A 19216-nucleotide genomic window follows, 5' to 3' on the forward strand; every position below is an offset into this window, starting at 1 on the left:
TCGTTAAATTTCGGTTGGTTAAATTAGAAATACAGACACATATACTTTAGTAGACCCCAATTTACGTGCCATTGGTCTTTATTGCATAACGGCTCACGGGGGTTTGATCGTCGAACTCTGACCGAATTTTACCGGTTTTTACATTATCCCCCTGTTGAAGGGAATTTCGTCCCGAAATTTAAGAAAGGAGTACCTTAAGAGAAAAGTTGTGGGTTTTCGGTACCAGTTTTAATTTATTACGATATTAGATACATATGTTTGGACTAGTTTTGTGAAAATTTGCCCCATTGGGTTTGCTAATTATTTTCAAACTATATGACGAGTAATATAAAATTTACAAATATGTATAGGTTCAAAAGGATTTTATCAGATTTGAGGAATTATTTCAACCAAATGAGTTGTGTAAATTAAACTTAGCTTTGCTAATTTTATTGGTGAAATTAAAATTCTTAGTTTACTATACGAAAGATTTTGATTGATCATCATCCGTCATAACCACTTAGGATGTTAATGATGTATACCTTCGTGGTGAACATACGATGCTTTGATTAGGGATAATCGACTACAAGATAAGTTTTGTATGGATGAAAAATATATATGGACTTGTTTATGGTTTACAATATTGTTAGGTTTTCACATTTAGCGGAATGAAGTTGTTTGATAGCGATGAGAATGATTGATTTATTCTACTTTGCTGATATGGGGATTAAGGGTTCAATCATTTCTTCGTAAATTTAAAATGCTCAAGCATGACAATGTTAGAATTATAACAAAGAAGGGAACTGAATACAAAACATGTTTCTCTCCCAGATGTTATATATGTATGATAAAACTAGATTGTCTTCCTTAATGAATCTGCAACTCACTAAACCTAATTCTTACTCAAACATAAATTTAAAATTCTGAAACACAAAAGAAATTTACATAAATATTGGTAGTAATGTCAAAGTATGATGTTTACAAAGAAGTTATATGAGACGTAACTACTAATGATGTCAAGTTTATTTTATTACAATGACTTGTTGTTATCATGAGAGATGAAGTATGTTGCCCAAATGAGATGCAACTGTCATATTCTCAGGGGAAACAAAGTTTGTTGCTAAAACGTGATACAAGATTTGTTGCTAAAATGAGATACACGATTTGTTGCTAAAATGAGATACCAGATTTGTTGCTAAAATGAGTATACAAGATTTGTTGATAAAACGTGATGTAAGACTCGTAGATGTACCAAGTCCCCATTCATGAGTTCATAACCCCAGCCTAATGACCGAATTGTGCCCTAGTGACTACTATGTGTATCAAGAACATAGTGTATAAAATGGTAAAATGCACTCAAGCGAATCGTGCAAGTGAGGAGTTGTCTACTTCGGGCTAGCGTTATCCATGATGACCATATACTCAAACGAGTTAATGATTAGTGTGAACTGATTCCAGGGACTTAAATGTGATAAGACCTCATGAATTGACACTAGCATACACATACAAAGCAGCTTATAGCAACCAAGTTTATACGAGTCAAATAATTATAACGAACGTAAGTAGTTTAGCTACAACAAGTCGTGTTTTCTTTTGCATGATTGAAGACTGGTAGTATGCAGTGAAAAGAATTTAATCTGAGGTATATGGGAACTGATACGTCGCTTCAAAGTCAAGGATTTGCAGGGTAGACATGTGAAGCATTAAATGCATGCGGCACACAAGTCAAGATTTTAGCAGTATATACTTATACGTGTGTGAATGGAAGAAGAAAGTTACGGCTCAACGAGTATTTATATTCACTTCCTCTTTATTTGTTATTAATTACTTCTCCTACTTCACTTATATAAATCATCACATTCTTACCGCAACTTTTAACTTTTCCCTCACAAATGGATCCACCTGCAGATCATCAAAACCCCATATATGACCTCGATTGGTTTCCGTACTTTGATCATCAAGATCTTTTCAGGTATATATAAACGTCACTCATTACCCTATCTTTCGCACAGAAAAGTGATTTTTTCTATATTGATCAAAACATGATTTGGATTTGTAGTGATCAAAAGAGTATTTCATCGGGTTGGATTTGATTATCTTGAGTTTTGCTTTTTTTTTTTTTTTTTTTTTTTTTTTCCTGACAGTGGTGACATGCTCGACCATCATAATTACGAGTTGTCAGAAAAATTGCCAGAAGGGCTTGATCAGCACGTTTCCACAGTACTTAACCAAGATCAAAACATCATTTCTAGAAATGAGTTTCACGATTTGGATCCCCTTGAAGACATAAGCTTATGGGATTGTTGGGAGGATGGTAATTTACCATCGGTTAGTTTCAGGGAAGACTGCAAACCCGGTGGTGATGCTACTGGTAGTTCTAGTGCTGCCACCACTGCTCACGGTGGCCGTAAGGTGGCAAATAGGTTGAGACCATTGGAGTTTGAAGAGATAGCGAAGTACTTTGAGATGCCGATAATCATGGCAGCAAAGGAACTAGGGATAGGGGCAACATTATTGAAGAAAAGATGCAGGGAGCTAAACATAAACAGATGGCCTCATAGGAAACTTAAGAGCCTTGAATCCCTCATTCAAAATGCCAAGGTAAACTACTCTAATAACCTTCTATTCATTACTCATGCATGTATGCATGCACTTGGTAACCAAAGTAGTTTTGGTATTTTCTAAAATTTTAATTATTAGTTTCTTTATAACATAAACATAGGCCTTAGGCATATGCCACATCGAATCAATTGTTTTACTACGATTTTTGATTTATATTTACATAAACTTAACTCATTGTAAATTTCATGAACTCACACGAAAATTGTATTGCATCTACCTAAAATAAACTAGGAGTTGGGATTAAAGGAGGAGGTAGAGACGTTAGCAGGGCACAAGAAGATGATGGAGAAATTGCCCGGTATGGAATTGACAGAAAGAACAAAGAGGCTTAGGCAAGCTTGCTTCAAAGCTATTTATAAGAAGAGAGGACTTAAAAATCCTTAGTCCTTACCTTTTCTTTTAGCCATTTTGTTATAATTAGTGGATTTTAAATCTACATTGTATGTGTTTTTCTCTTGATAGATTGATACCCTTTTTAGTTTCATTGTGTTTGTCTATTGATTTTTTTTTTTTTTTTTTTTTTTTTTTTTTTTTTTTGTTGAAACTTCACAAACATACTTAGGCACACGCTAGTCAAACCCCAGATAATGTAGTTGATCAGGCTACATCTTCCCCGACTTGACTATATGTCTCTAAGCCCACCTGTGTTGTCCAACAATCGTAATATTTTTGTTCTGTACTTGTGACCCTGTTCTTTGTATGAATGTTGGTAGGTATACTTTAATTAAGAAAAACATTTATTTTCTAAAGGTATATTTATTTGGAAAATGCACAAATCAGAGACTATTAGTCCCAATTGTGTTTATAGTTTGTATATCTTATGTGGTTTGATACACTTAATTCACTATAAACTGTGCTCTGATACCAATCTGTCACACCCCCAAACCGAGGATGGCGGAAACGTCCGGGGGTGGAGGACTTCTTGTATAATATCATAACAACAATTGCAATAGTAATTCAAGTAAACACAACCAACATATATATATAATTGAAAAGTTACATCATTATGATTTACATGTTTATAAATCAATTACAATACATGGACAAAATAGGAAATGTTTGACGTCTTAGCATCCCATTCTCAACAACACTTGGTTACTTGTTTAATGATTTCCTGAGAATACAAGTGGTTTGAAAAAGTGTCAACACAAGGGTTGGTGAGTTCATAAGTTTTTGTTTTGTATTATTAAATGCTTTTCCCTTACAAACATAGTATTTGTTTTCTTTTGAAATTGGCAAACAATTGTATTTGAGATAATGGTTTATAGAATTGAAAGTTGATTAACAAAGGATAACAACAACAAATAGTCCTCACCCTATACATATACATATGTATATATATAGGATGGAGCATCTAATCATCATACACACTCAACCACGTGCGATCAATCACCTTAGCGTCCCAAGGTGGGGTGGTAAACCCAATAGCGCTATTATTGTCCATAACGTACCTCAAGAATACGGGCATAGTTATGGAGATTAGACTAAAAATGATAATGCACTACAAATACATGTAGCGTAAACAAAAAAAAATGACAATGCACTACATATACATGTAGCGTAAACCAAACAATAATAATAGTGCACTACAAATACAAGCAGCGCAAACAAAACAATATTTATACAAATACTGAGTTAAGTATAAATTATAGAAAACTCGTATGGTGATGTGCAAGTAGCCATTTGAAAATCAAGAACTTGAACTACTTGCACTTTGTGTTGTTTTGAAAACTAAAATGTTTAAGTTTACCAAAACCGGTCGTGATTGAAGTTCAACTTTTCTGATGTAATCTATTGAAAACGTTTAATTATGATATTGATGATTTAACTTGTATTCCCCCCCTTAAAACTTAATAAAAATATAAAATATAGGGGTATGAACTCACCCTTGAAGCGTGAGTTCGATTGGTACGGCATTTGCATTCCTTTGAGAAACGATAAACATGCCGAGTGAACTGCAAATTCATAATCCTTGAACCTTGAAGTATTACCGGGACCGTTTTGTAACAGGTTTACAGTATATGGATTGTTTGTAAATTATTTTAACCAAAGTGGGACTGATTGGGTAAAAATAATTTCAAAGGAGGGGTTATTATCAACAATTGGAATCAAAGATTGGGGTTTGGACTGAAATTGCAAAGTATTTGTCAAAGGAGGTTAAGTTTTGATAATTTAAAAGGAGGTTTGATTTATGTTTGACCTTTGACTGGGTCAAACCCGGAACCCGTTTTCTTTTCTGGTTGAAGCTCCATACCCGACTACTGGATCCATCTAAAGTATATTAGGGTCTTTAAACCCGTTCCATTTATTTGATCGGGTAAGAAGATGAAGGGGATACCATCGTTCACTTCAAAAAAAAAATCTCGAGGAACACAGATGAACGTGAGGAAGACGAAGGCGATCGAACACCGAAACCGAAAACGTCGGTATCACCACCATCGCCGCCCGGCTCCGACGTCCCAGCGAAGGATCTACCTCCATCGTCGGAAATCTCGGCCCGAGGAAACGAGGCAGCAGCCGCAGACGAGGTTCAAGGAGACGGGGAAAGATCGATTGGAGCTTGAAGACGAAGGCAGACATGGCCGATGGTAATCATGAGAGGGGGAGACGACTTCTCAGGTGAGTTCTTCTTGATCCCTTTTTTTTTTCTTCGCCGGGATCAATCCGATTGGAGAGCAATAACAATATCAGCCGATGTTTAGGGTGTGTGGGGTGGTTCCGATCGGGGAAACAGGTGGGGTCGTGAAGGGGATAAGGGAAGGACGAACAAATCGTCGGTGCTGATGGGGAAAGATCGAGCAAATCTCGTGTAGGGGCGCTGACCGATGACGATCGTCGGCGTCTTCTTTCTTTTGTGCGTGTGGTTGGAACGGAGGAATAGAATCCAACTGTACGACTTGTTTGGTAGCGCAAGTGGTTGCTGTTGGCGACGACGTTGTTGCTATTGCTGGCGATTGGGACGACTAATGCTCTGTCGGTTGGAGGAATTATTCCCGGTATGCAAAATTGTTGGCGACGATGAGGTGTTGGTCGCCATTCCGGTGTGAACCAGAAGAGGAGAAGATAAGGATTGTTCTTCTATCCAATATTTAATCAGGCTTCACTGAATGTCGGAAGCAGAGAGCGGCATCGAAGGATATTTGCAACCGATTCAAATTTGGATGATAATTTGTTGATCGTGTAAATGACGAGATGCTTTCAGGGGATGGCATAATCTGAATCGAGGTTAGTAAGAAGGTCCGCCGAAGCTTTGATTTTGTTGCAATAGGTGGTGACGGAAAGGTCACTGATCACGATGTTCTGAAGCATAAGGGTGTTTGGGTGGTGCTATATGACAGGAAAAGGAAAGGAAATACAAACGGGTTATTGTTCTTCTTGTTTGCAGGTGTACTCGAGAATCAAGAACAGGAGTGTTCTTGCTTTGATACAGGTTTTTTTTTTTTTTTTTCTTTTGGTTGTTCTTGATAGAAACCGATGGGAAGGGGTATTTGAGATGTTTGTTCTTGGTTATTTGTATTGAAAATTGATGAATGGGATGATTGTTTTGATAGGAATCGATGTAGGGAAAATTGTTTGGGTTTCTTTGATAGATTGATGAATGGGGACAGATAGATTGAAATGAGTGGTTTTTGTTTGATGGTTTGCAGGAAACCAGGAGAAAGGAATTGAGTAAGCAGGAATCACGGAAGAAGATTTACAATTGCCTCAATTTGACAGCTCACATAATTGCTATATATTTGAATACGTGTAAATTTGTTAAATATTTGTTAGTGTATAGTGATAATGGTTATATATTTGAATAATTGTAATTGGTTATATATTTGAATAATTGTAACTTGTTATATATTTGTTAGTGTATAATGATAATTTGTTATAACTTTGTATTTAACTTTAACTTATAATTTATTTATTTGAATTTGGTTGATTAAATCGATGTATTGGTGTATGTATTTATAACATGAATTTGGTCCTTTGGAAACATACACAATACATAATCTTAAGTGTATAATTTATTTCGAATATATATACATTATATGTCATACTTGTATTTAGATATTTTGCAAAAGTAATTAACACACACACACACATATATATATATATATATATATATATATATATATATATATAATGAGGACGTAACATTTATTAATTCGTTAAATTTCGGTTGGTTAAATTAGAAATACAGACACATATACTTTAGTAGACCCCAATTTACGTGCCATTGGTCTTTATTGCATAACGGCTCACGGGGGTTTGATCGTCGAACTCTGACCGAATTTTACCGGTTTTTACAGCCCCCCCCCCCCCAAAAAAAAAAATCTAACTTATGACATATTCAACCCTTCCTTCTCTTTTTTCTTTCAAATTAAATCCAAATTTACCCAAATAGCCCCTCATCTACAAAATATTTTCAATATAAGTCCAAAAACTACAAAACGAGCCCAGTTGATTATCCTTTAGCCATATGTTCAAATATTCTTTACACTACGAACCCCGAAATCACTCTTTAGACCTCCAAAACAAATTATAATGCCAATTACACACTTTTTCACTAAACTCTTTATTTAAATATATACATATATCAAAATAAAACAATACTTAAAACACATCTTCGGATTTTAGGGTTTGTCTTCGAAACGGGGTGTTACAAATATTACCAATAGAAATTTGGTTTATGATGTGGAATATGAGACAAATGTGCAACCATAGAGCATACTACGAACTTCTAAAACTGAGAAATCCCAAAAAATGGAGCTTTGATCCCCATTTTGTTGGAAATGATCCCAAATATTCCCAACAACCCTACTATATAAAAAATAACTTAACACAATAATATACGTTGAAAACTGTAAAACCGGAGAAAAACTATGGGCATCTTGAGAGAAATATTACTATATGATATATTGTTACAATCACATAAACCAGTCTCTCAGGCTTACCCCTAAATCACAACCACAGTATCCAAAAGTTATAACTAACAATTTTCTACACTATAAAACACGAGAAAGAAAAAGAAAGAATCAAACATTTCAAGTGTATTGCTCGGGATACTTTGAAACCAAAGCCTTATACTCCTTTATAAGCTTTGAGTCCACCCAGGCTTTTATCCTCGTACCAATATTATATATAGAAAACCCTTATTTCATATAGCCAAACTCAACAATATGTAACATTGATGAGGTAATGGAATTGTCTTACCGGTAGGGGAAACATGAATGAAAAATCGATGGTGGATTAGGTATTTTCAGTTAGATATATATATATATATATATATATATATATATATATATATATATATATATATATATATATATATATATATATATATATATATAGAGAGAGAGAGAGAGAGAGAGAGAAGAAAAAATGAAGGAAAATGGTTGTTGCGCTGGCGAGGGAGGTTGAAAGGGATTAGGTGAAAGTAGTTGTGGTATATGAGGTTTGTAATGGTGGTTTTCATGGGTAGTAGTGGATGACATAGACACATGTTTTTTGTGTTGTAGGTTGTGATGGAGAAGCATGAGGTATGTCTTAGCCTCTTAGGTAGTTGGTGATACTAGGGATGAGCATAGGCGGGTACCCGCCTCATTTGGCTAGAACCGAAATCGGCGGTTCTTAAGAAGATAGAACCGGAACCGGAACTAGTCTAGGCAGTTCTTAAAATTTTGGAACCAGTCCCGGAACCGGTGATTCCGGTTCCAAGAGCGGGTAACCCGACTACAACAATTTTATTAACTTTTGTCAATAAAACCGCAATTTAGTTTGGTCCAAATCGAATCAACTCGGATCAAAGACAGACAAAATTATACCAATATATTCTAAAGCGGTCTAAATAACACAAACATATTCATACGAATCATATATATATATATATATATATATATATATATATATATATATATATATATATATATATATATATATAGAGAGAGAGAGAGAGAGAGAGAGAGAGAGAGAGAGAGAGAAAGAGAGAGAGAGGAAGGATCATTTGAGAACTTATAGTTTCCCGAGAACCCGAGAACTAAACATGGAGCATTGGATTAAAAAAAAAGGATGGCCAAGATGCTTTGTGGTATTTTTGTAAATAAATTGAAAAGTAAAGTCACGGGGGTACGTTAACAAAATGACATTAGGGGTATTTTAGGGATATAAAAATTTATCCCCAATTAACTGATCTTATCTCTCTTTCTCGTCAAACTAGAACCTCGTTCCACCATGATAGCTTCTGGTGGAAGATTTCTCTCCAAACCCTTCACGACGACCATCGAATCCGCCAATCTCCCTAAAAACGACATCATCACCACCGTCTCCTCCAAAACCTACATCACTGCCACCTTTGCTAGAACGTACACCACAAACGCCTTCGAGATCTGTAATTAATAATCGCTCCTTGAACGACTTGTTTTTCGATCATCAATGAAGATGGAGAAGGAGATGTCTAGATTAATCTCGATTATGATCTTTCAATGATGAAATTCAAGATCTGGATGTTAGCAATTGGAAACTCAAGCTCTAGAAGTTGAAAGTTTTTTGTCGGATTTTCCTTTGCTGTTGTTTAATTTGAGGAAGAAGGTCATATTTACTTTCGTTTTTCATTTTATGTTGTTTAGTTTCAGTAGATGCACAGGTTGAGCTTTTTGATGCTTTAGTAGATGGTTGTAGAGAAGCAGTTAAAGGAGGAAGTATGGATGCAAAAGTACATCTCTCTCTCTCTCTTTTTTTTCTCTCTCTCTCTCTCTCTCTCTCTCCTATTATGCCAAAGACATAAATCAAATCGAAGATAGCTCTACAAAGCTAGGTTGTTGAAAACGAACTCTACCTAGCAGAACCATACGCGCCACATTTGCTTGAAGTTCTGTTTGAAGATGATCATTTGGTACTTTGATCAAAAACATCTATTTCTTGATCATTCAAATTTTGTTACTATTATTTATTTAAATATTGGCTTAGATTTTATTCATTGTATATTTGTATTCAGATTGCTCTAAATAAACCCTCTGGTTTACAAGTTTTATCTGGTGGACAATTTCAACAAAGAACTGTTCTCACACAGCTTCAATGGCATATGAAGAATCAAGAATCGTGTCCTATTCCAGTTCATAGGCTTGGAAGAGGAACTTCAGGTAACAGTAATACTTTTTAATGAACAATTTTTTGTGATTTGGATAATATGTAATATTTATTCTTTTATAATTTTCTCTATGACATGAATATTACTTTGTGCAAAAACAAAGCATGCAAAAACTAAGCTTGCAACTCTTTTTGCTGAAAAAACATCACAGGTTGTTGGTAACAGGTTAGCAAATAAAAATATTATGTTTTTAATAAACAGGTTAAGCATCTTTTACCTGTTTTCTCATCATTTAGTGTTACTAATTAAAAGTTAAAACACCTTCTTATTCGTTTGTAATCCACTGTTTTTTAAATATACTTTGTTTTTTTGTTAGGTTGTATCAAAACCGGGACCCACAGTGAAGAGGATCTCGGGGATCAATATACTTGACAATAATGGTCTGAATCTTGTATTGGTATTTTTAACTTCAGTTCTTACCTCTTTCATCTTCTTATACATATTATGAATGTATAATTTTACCCTTTTAATATGCCAAATATTGCCATAATGCCATTATTCATGTTGCACCCTTCATCATTCACATATGATGTTAATTTTTGCAACTCGGTTATGGTTTTTATGAGTTTATGTTTGTTATGTACAAATGGAAAATGAAAATAACATGATACTCAAGTATGATAATCGAAAAAAAAGCCTATTTCATCATCGAATAAATATTTACACTAGATTTATTTTGTAAAAATTAGAAACCGAGATGTTTAATAGATTGTTTGATTTATTAAGTTAAAACAATGAATCGATTGTTTGATTCATTGATCCGTGCACACAACCTGTTTGACTAGATCTAGCTGCAACAAGAAGTGCAAGGATAAAGCATGCCAAGCTCAATATATTAAACCAAATCCAGGTAAAAGAAACATTTTCCTGCAGTTTTTTGGAAACTTATGAACCCGACCTATGAGAATTTAATAATTTATATTATGATATTTGGGTGGATATCTCCTTATGTGATTTGTTATAATATTTCAGTAATTAACTGGAAGCAAGACTATAAATATGTAGTGATTCATATGTAAATCACAAGTGAATCACATATGAATTACATGTGATTCACATGTAAATCACAAGTAATTCACATATGAATCACATGTGATTCACATGTGAAAATTATTTGAGTTAATGAACTTTATTATCTTCAATGACACTAGCCTCATACTTTTATTTATTTACTTTACAAGGTACGAGAAAGATTATATATTTACATGTGAATTACATATAAATCACATGTGATTTACCTATGATGTCATATGTAAATGTGATTCATATGTGAATTGCATGTGATTCATATGTTAATCACATGAAAATCACATATGTATTTTTGTGAGTGCTTTCGCATCAATATTATTTTTTTAATTTTATTGTAGATTTGGAAGAAATTGTGGTGAATATTGAAGATGTGAAAAATGATAAATTGAAGAAAATAAGGAAATATTGACACGAAGACATGAAAACGCTTTAAAATTTGTAGCATTTTTTATTTTTTATATTTTATTTTGTATCGAATAAAATACTTGTATTATTATGTTTATAGATTAATTAATAAATATGAGATTTGTTGTGATTTACTTATGAATATTATAGTATAAGAAATGTACATATGTGTATTTGAAAAAATATGCAAATATGCACCTAAAAATTTTTTTTTTTTTGAAAAAGTTGCAGTTTTTTTGAAAAAAATGCAGTTTTTTGAAAAAATTATAGTTTTTTTTTAAAAAATATTTTTTTTCAAAAATTCATGTTTTCTATAAAAAATTAAAAATCTGCATTTAAAAAAAAACGAAAAATACTATTTTTAAAAAAATATGAAAATTTGATTTATGATATAAATTTTTAGACATTTATATTAATATGTTAAATAACACAAAAAAAACTAAACATTAAATGAGACTGGTAAGATAACGATCATGTCCTTAATGAATTACTTTTGATCAAACGCTCCACTTTTAGTTCTCGGGTTCTCGGGAAACTATGAATTCTCAACCGATCTCAACCATATATATATATATATATATATATATATATATATATATATATATATATATATATATATATATATATATATATATATATATATATATATATATATATATATATATATATAAACCGGTTACTGCGGGTACGCAGCAGGTAGCGGTTCCGAAAAAATGAGAACCAGAATCAAAACCGCTTAAGGCGGTTCCATAACTTTAGGAGCCGGAACCGACAGTTTGGAGGCGATTCCAATTTCGAAAGCAGATACGCAGTTGCGATGCTCATCCCCAGGTGATACGAGGGATCAAGATATTAGGTAAGTTTGGAGTTTATTCAAATTTTGTCCTTATATATTGATTTAGGCTGACGACGAAATAGTAATTTTTAAAAAGATCATAACTAAATAGTTAGATTTAACTGTTTAAGGACCACCGATGATGCAACAAAATAAAGGGCAAGTTGCATGCATTTAACTTTAGGAGAAGCCTGCGAATTTACCATTTTGCATGTTTCTGGTTAATTAAAGTTGAAGGTTTGCAATTATTATTATTATTATTATTTTTCAATTTTATATTTTTTTTATAGGTTTACACTTTACCCTGTCAAACTGAAAATTTTCACCAAATGTAAGGATTTTAACGAACCAAAAAAATGGTAAAATGGAAAATTTATGTCAAACGTAAGGGTTTTAATTGTTCAGAAATACGGAAAAATATAAAATCGAAAAACAAGCTGCAAAACTCTAGTTTTAATGAACATAAAATACGTAAAACAATAAATAGATATATTTGTCGAAATTAAAACATCATCGAGTAAATACATATATTTCTGTCAACTTTTATATAATTTGTCCGAAAATAACACATCACCGAGTTAAAAATTTGAAAGTGACTCCGAGTGACAATTTGTGACTACCACATGACCAGTAATTTACTATTTGATTTTTTTTTAAAGTATATGGAAAAAAGGAAACAATTTTAAAAATATTTGGGAAAAAAGAGTTTCTGCCTAAAAGATTAGGGTTTTGCTGCAATTGAAGATTGTGGGCATTTGACTCCATCAAACACTACATCGGAGCATTGCACTGTATCGATTATCGGCATTGTCCTCGCCGTTGTATCTCGTTCAACCCCATGCCTATAAAGTGGTAATTCTATTCGACTCTACTTCGTACACCGTTGCACAATTAGAGTCCACCCCCAAAATCTATCGGATCATCACAGTGCACCTGCTCTAAAGCTTTATTTTTTTTGTTTCTTTGCTGTTTTTTGGTTGATGATTGAAGGTGTATGCACCTAGATACACCTAGACCTGATCTATCCTATCTATATGTATATATCTGTGTTTTTCTGGAACTAATTATCGACCCTATGTGTGTAATTTAGGATTTTGCACTGGCAGCCCAATGCGGGACACACCGTGAACAGTCAGATACTGGCTGAAGTTTCGCAGTGTGTTGAGAGCATCAATGGTGTCAAGGAAGGAAAATGGAAAGCCACACTCAGCTTCTACAGACCCGTTCTCAAAGGTAAATCCTGAGGTTTCTGGTTTGAAAGGTCCTTAATTTCACAAGTAACCATGAATATATATATATTACATAATTGATTTGCAATTGCTTCTTAGAACAAGCGAATCCATCAGAATTCCCACGTGACTTTCTGGGAATATCACTACCAGAACAACCAAACAAATACTACCTTGTTTTAAGAGGACAAAGATTAGTTCTTGAAGCAGATTCCACCATCCAGACTATAATGGAAAAGCTCCAGTCTTACAAAACTAGAGTAGCACTCAATTTTGAGGTCAGCATTTTCAGTCAATACACCTAATCTTACAAGTTACAACCATTTCAATAAAAGGGCTTTGATTAATGTTCTTATATTGTAATCTAGGGATTTCAATATCAACTTGGTGATTTCCAATTGAGGGTGGGTAAAGTCGTTTCCATTCAATCAGAAAGTTTAAGGGGAATTGTCATGGAGGTAATAAGCTGTATTTCTTTCAACTTTTTTGAAAAACTATGTATAATGTATAATGAATGTCTTTTTTTTTTTTTTACTATGTAGATGGAATATCGGCCAATTTCTTCATGGGAAAAGTCTCACAAAATCATGGGTGAGTTTTTTGACATATGGCAAGAAGCTCTATCAAAAAGATCATTAGCAGGTCATTTTGTCCACATGGAACCAAACTTTGGGGAGTTTGGCTTATCTGGACAATACACCTTGCAACACACAGCTGTTCAATATGCAACAATCATGCTTCAGATGATAGCAACTGCTCAATCAGTTAGAAACTAATGTTTTCACTAATGTAAGCATTCGAATCTCTATTTATAATAAAAATGCTTTATTAAAAGATAATAGATGAATGATACAGTAGTTTCATATTCATAGTGAAGATAGCCATTCTCCTCCAATTTCTGGGATAGAAGAAAAATAATCCAGAATTTCCTTGGAAACATCTGGAGAAGTAGTAATAGTTGAAGAACCTGATAACATATCATCTGCTTTCACCATTTGATCATTTAGATTAAAGGAATCTGTGAAATCCATGTTGAAAACATTCGATAAAGAACAACTACCACCTTCATTCACATCAAGATTGAAACTTGATGGATGAATAATATTGTTATTCTCTTCATGGTAGAAGAATGGAAACATTGATTCTGTTGTCTTCATCTCATTCACACTCACACATTCCTTTTCTTTCCTTTTAACATTTTCTTGAGAATTAGAAACAGAATTATCATGATGATTCTGATTATAATGATGAAGATCATGAACTTTTTTAGCAAGAGTGGTGTTCCAGTAGTTCTTTATTTCATTGTCTGTTCTCCCTGGAAGCCTCCCTGCAATAAGTGACCATCTACACACACATACCAGATAACCAAAACAAGTAACATCAAAACATTTTCATGGTACAACTCATAATGCATAATGTACACCCCCACCTGTTTCCCAATAGTTTATGAAGCCTGATAATAAGATCTTCTTCATCACAAGAAATGTTTCCTCTCTTTATGTCTGGTTTCAAGTAGTTCAGCCATCTCAACCTGCAACTCTTTCCACACCTCTTTAAACCTGCAAAACATTACACATTAGGGGGTGGGGTGGGGTGGGTAGGGGGGTAGGGTACCTACCTGCTTTGATGGGAAGCTGTCTCCATTTTCCTTCACCATGAAGCTTAACATAATCACTAAGAATCTTGTCTTCAGAAGCTGTCCATGAGCCTCTATTCAGACCAATCTTTGAACAACATGGACTTCTTCCCATTTTTTTTTTCAACAAGTTATTTTTCTTTGGTTTTATGTAAGAATGGTGTGGTAATTGTGTATATATATGGATGGTGGATTATGAAGATGGGTCCCACATATGTAGCATGCATTTATAAGAATGGATGTGACTTTTTTTATGATGATAAATCAAGCATCTTGTAAGTCAGCTGGGTAAGAAAATTTCTTCAAACAGGTTTTTTATGTTTAATGCATGCATGTGATAGGAAAAAAGGACCCCTTTCTTTGTTAAATTAAATCAACTATTTCTGAGACCCAACTGGTTCCATTTCTGTTATTATGTAAATTTACTCCCCTAATTAATTTAATAGAATTATCTCCTCAAATGTGTAAAAAAAAGGAACAATTTTCTCGTAAGGTTTTATGACCAAGTATTCTAAAAGTTGTGAATTTGTCTTTATAGCGAGTTATATTTTTAATCTGGCTTCAAAACCGAGTATGAAATATGATGTCTACATTATATTAATGCTTAGATAATCCAACAACCGACAATAATAATAAGTAGGTGTGTAAGACCGATTCAAGGGTCAATAACAATAAGTTTAACTTAATTACTTGAGAATACATGTGACCAAACAATATGTCGATCTCAATGGTGTAAACTCAAGGAAAGTCGATAATCAATGACAATTGTAACGATGAGTATATGGAAGTGTCGTCACCCATACAAACCAACACTAAACGGGGGATGTGAGAAAATAATCCACATTGACAATCAATCTAAGTATCCAACGCCCCCTTTACATGCACATGATGATGGATTGGGATAGTCATTCTAGAATTGTGACTAACCATTTTTACTTACTTCCATGGCACTCAAATGCAAGATGCACCAGATTTCTCTTGGTACTAGATGGTGATGATAGGGGGAATGCCCCGATCAATGCCACCGTTACATCCCTCATGTAAGACCAATTTCAATTAGTTTTCTATCAAATAAACTTTCAAAGATTCAAACCATCTTGGTATAAAAGCCAAAGTCCCTAATCAACAAAACTTTAAAAATGAGTTTAATTGTTTAAAATTATATGAAGGATAATCTCAATGAATATGTAGACAAATGCACATAGTAAATCTCTAAGCTATATCAAGCCCAAGTTCATATTCATTGTGTTTTGTTTGACTATATCTTCTTCTCACTCATCTGTATTACGGTACATGTTCTCACCTAGCACATATCAAAATAATATGTTATGCTGGGAAGCTTATGCATGCCATATGCTGTGTCATGATCATGTAAGGGGTTGTTTGTTTTTCTAAAAAAAAAATTCTCTTTTGACCACTTCTGGTTCTGTCATGCATAACATGCATAAGGTTTGACATTTCACAAATGTTTGTTTTAAAAGACTTATGACTTAAAAACTGTTGCGCATGTGCTGCGCGGCGCAACATTTGACTCTCTTCTTCAAACCTCTTCTCATCTTACTTTAAATTATATTATTCAACATAGAATTGTTTTATTTTTTTCAACATGTTTATTATTTTAATAATAATATGAAGGATATTATAAACAATTCAATTATACTTTACATAATTTCAAAATCGTTTGGTAAATTTCGTATAAATATTCTTTTGTGTTACATTGTCTATAACCGAATATTAATAAATTATAAAGTTAATCATTAAAATTACCAAATCTATTGAAGCTAACCGAATAAATAACCATCGTCTTGGAAAATTTAACAAAATGAACATGTTGTTTGCTAAATTAACAATTTTATTTATTGTTATTTAGCAATTATTATGTTTAATTATTTTATACAAACGTTTTGAATCGGTTTTATTCGGTGTGGTGTAGATAAATAGTGTTAGTAAAATGCCTTCTATATTTGCTCTAAATACGTGATATATCTTATATGTTAAACAATAATTTGGTTAACATCCACAAAATTAAATATAATTTAAATGAATAAATATAACATGTTTAACAAAAAAATAAAGATCTCACTTGTAATATATGGTCTAGGACATGTATTCTCAGAACAATTATTGTAATATAAAACTATTTTAAGTTTGTAAAATCAGTTTATTTAAATTTCAGTTTATTGCAGCAGCCTGCAGACATTAAAAAACAAACATACTTCTTATTATAGGTTGCAGACGTTTAGTTCACCTCTTCTACTGCGGAGGGTTGCATATATAGTCTGCAGACTTCAGACGTTTCGCTTCAAAAAACAAACATCACCTAAATGACCCAAGAAAGAGTTGTTGATGAGGTGTCACGTCCCACGATCACAAAAGTCTAATACAACATCTCTCAAACTCTTGTCGTGTTTTCAAGGTCTTTTCTTAACTCGACAAATCTTGATAATATGTCATGCTTATATGATAAATGTATGTAATAAGATCAAACTTAGTTACTTATACCATATAATACGTAACTACTCACGTTACCTTATGGTTATTAGGGGCCTCTTGAGCTTCTTTTATTTCAGATTTTACATAAACAATCCATGTAATTTAAAAACAAGTACCAAACAGCCCCCCTTTACACATTTTATATACCAAAAAAGTCTTGGTTTTCGGTTATTTTCGGTTCCAATTCTTTCATCATAGCTTTTTTCGGTCTTAACCGGTTCTACTCCCGACAGGTGGTCCTGGAGTCTCGATCCAAGTGGGGTGTTTTCTGTTAACTCCATGAGAAGACATATTGATTCGCTTTCCCTTCCGGTGAGTGGAGTGGGGACTAGATGGAATCGGAGTGTTCCAATTAAAGTTAATATTTTTTTGTGGAGGTTGAGATTAAATAGAATCCCAGTTCGATCGGTTTTAGTCGATAGAGGCGTAGAGTTGGATTCTATTTTATGCCCAGTTTGTCAGTCTGATGAAGAAAGTACTTCTCATCTGTTTTTTCAGTGTGAGGTGGCTAGTCAGCTTTGGAGGAGACTTGGGATTTGGCTTGATATTACGTTTCCTATGGATCCTGGTGTTACAAAGATGCTTGATTGGATTGATACGTCGTTGGGTATTCGTAGGAAACGTTCTATCTTGGAGGCGGTTTGCATGGTGACTCTATGGGTTATTTGGTCTTATAGGAATGGTGTCATTTTCAGTCCTAATAAGTTTAAAAAGAGTCTTTTGTATGATACTATTGTTGATTTCTCTTTTCGGTGGTTTTCGCATAGGAACGCTAAGGCTCGTGTTAGTTGGATTGATTGGATTCGCAATCCTCTAATGCCTTAACTTGTTTTTGTATGTTTTTGCTAGCTCCTAGCTAGCTTTTTTTATTGAAATTTTGCTGCTGTTCAAAAAAAAAACGTGTTCCCTTATACTATACTGGTCATGTACATGTCTTTAGTTCTAGCAGATCTTCATTTTCGGTTCTCGGTTATTCCATTTCAGTCTGGTTCCAGAACCGAACACACCCCTAATACACACACATTAGTGTACATCCTATGTAGGAACACTTTTGGGGTTTGTGGTGGAGATCTGGATACCAACTTGGATCGTGAGAACACTTTCCGAACTAATATTTCTACCCTATGCATGAGTTGAAAGAAATTCAGCCTAGGATAATCCAAGTGGACACTTAAGATTCTAGGCATAGAAATCGTAAGCCAATTTGCTAGAAAAATTTTGTGAGAGTTTGAAGAAAACGAGAGTCAATTTTCGGATATCACTTCACAACAGGAAGAGTCGTTTATATAATAAACGAAAATAGGGTTTCATTAGGGTTGGGCCGTCATTAGTTGATTTTGAAGCAAGTCAGGGTAATCCGGATAAATGAGGAATCTCATAGACTAAATTCCTTAGCCAATCTGCTTCTTTACCAGCAGTTGCTAACGCAGCAAACTCAGATTCCATTGTCGAGTTTGTAATGCAAGATTGCTTCTTGGAAGCCCAAGAAATGACACCTCCCCCAAGCAAGAATACCCAACCAGGAGTTGAGGAATGGTCCTCCATGTTGGTTATCCAACTTGCATCCGAATGACCTTCTAAAACCGAAGGACTTCCCAAATAACTCAAGCCATAATCCATGGTTCCCTTGAGATACTTGAACACTCTATTCACTGCTTGCCAATGTTGAGCACTAGGATTACTAGTATACCTGCTCAACTTACCCACAATAAAAGCAATATCAGGTCTGGTACTTGTCATGGCATACATCAAGCTACCAATAGCTTTAGAGTATTCCAACTGTGAATGGGAACACCATTATTTGGCATTAGTTTCACACTTGGATCCATAGGAGTACTCACAGGAGAACAATCGGT

The 19216-nt window shown here is 33.9% G+C and overlaps 3 protein-coding genes across 4 annotated transcripts; 2 read left to right on the top strand and 1 right to left on the bottom strand.

Moving 5' to 3' along the window:
• Positions 1–12693: 12693 nt before the first annotated feature.
• LOC145123352 (mediator of RNA polymerase II transcription subunit 20a-like) lies at positions 12694–14242 on the top strand. Of its 2 annotated transcripts, XM_079058561.1 has the most exons (6): positions 12694–12854; positions 13093–13235; positions 13331–13509; positions 13600–13689; positions 13774–14020; positions 14104–14242. In XM_079058561.1, exons 1-5 carry the CDS (start codon positions 12841–12843, stop codon positions 14005–14007), a joined length of 660 nt encoding a protein of 219 aa, XP_078914687.1. In that variant the 5' UTR covers positions 12694–12840; the 3' UTR covers positions 14008–14020; positions 14104–14242. The 2 variants fall into 2 exon arrangements, with proteins under 2 accessions (XP_078914687.1, XP_078914688.1); XM_079058562.1 differs by lacking the exon at positions 14104–14242 and having other exon boundaries at positions 13774–14070.
• Positions 14061–15071, bottom strand: LOC145123351 (transcription factor MYB1-like). The gene is made up of 3 exons (XM_079058560.1): positions 14850–15071; positions 14661–14790; positions 14061–14575 (listed from the first exon to the last, which is right to left on the bottom strand). Exons 1-3 carry the CDS (start codon positions 14980–14982, stop codon positions 14098–14100), a joined length of 741 nt encoding a protein of 246 aa, XP_078914686.1. The 5' UTR covers positions 14983–15071; the 3' UTR covers positions 14061–14097.
• A 2568-nt stretch (positions 15072–17639) lies between these two features.
• On the top strand, positions 17640–18185 carry LOC145126763 (uncharacterized). Its single transcript, XM_079062066.1, has one exon. It carries the CDS (start codon positions 17640–17642, stop codon positions 18183–18185), a length of 546 nt encoding a protein of 181 aa, XP_078918192.1.
• The last annotated feature ends 1031 nt before the right edge of the window (positions 18186–19216 follow it).

This window comes from Lactuca virosa, chromosome 7 (genome assembly GCF_052849685.1).
Source record: "Lactuca virosa cultivar CGN04683 chromosome 7, Lactuca_virosa_CGN04683_v6, whole genome shotgun sequence".
NCBI classification, from domain to species: Eukaryota; Viridiplantae; Streptophyta; class Magnoliopsida; order Asterales; family Asteraceae; genus Lactuca; species Lactuca virosa.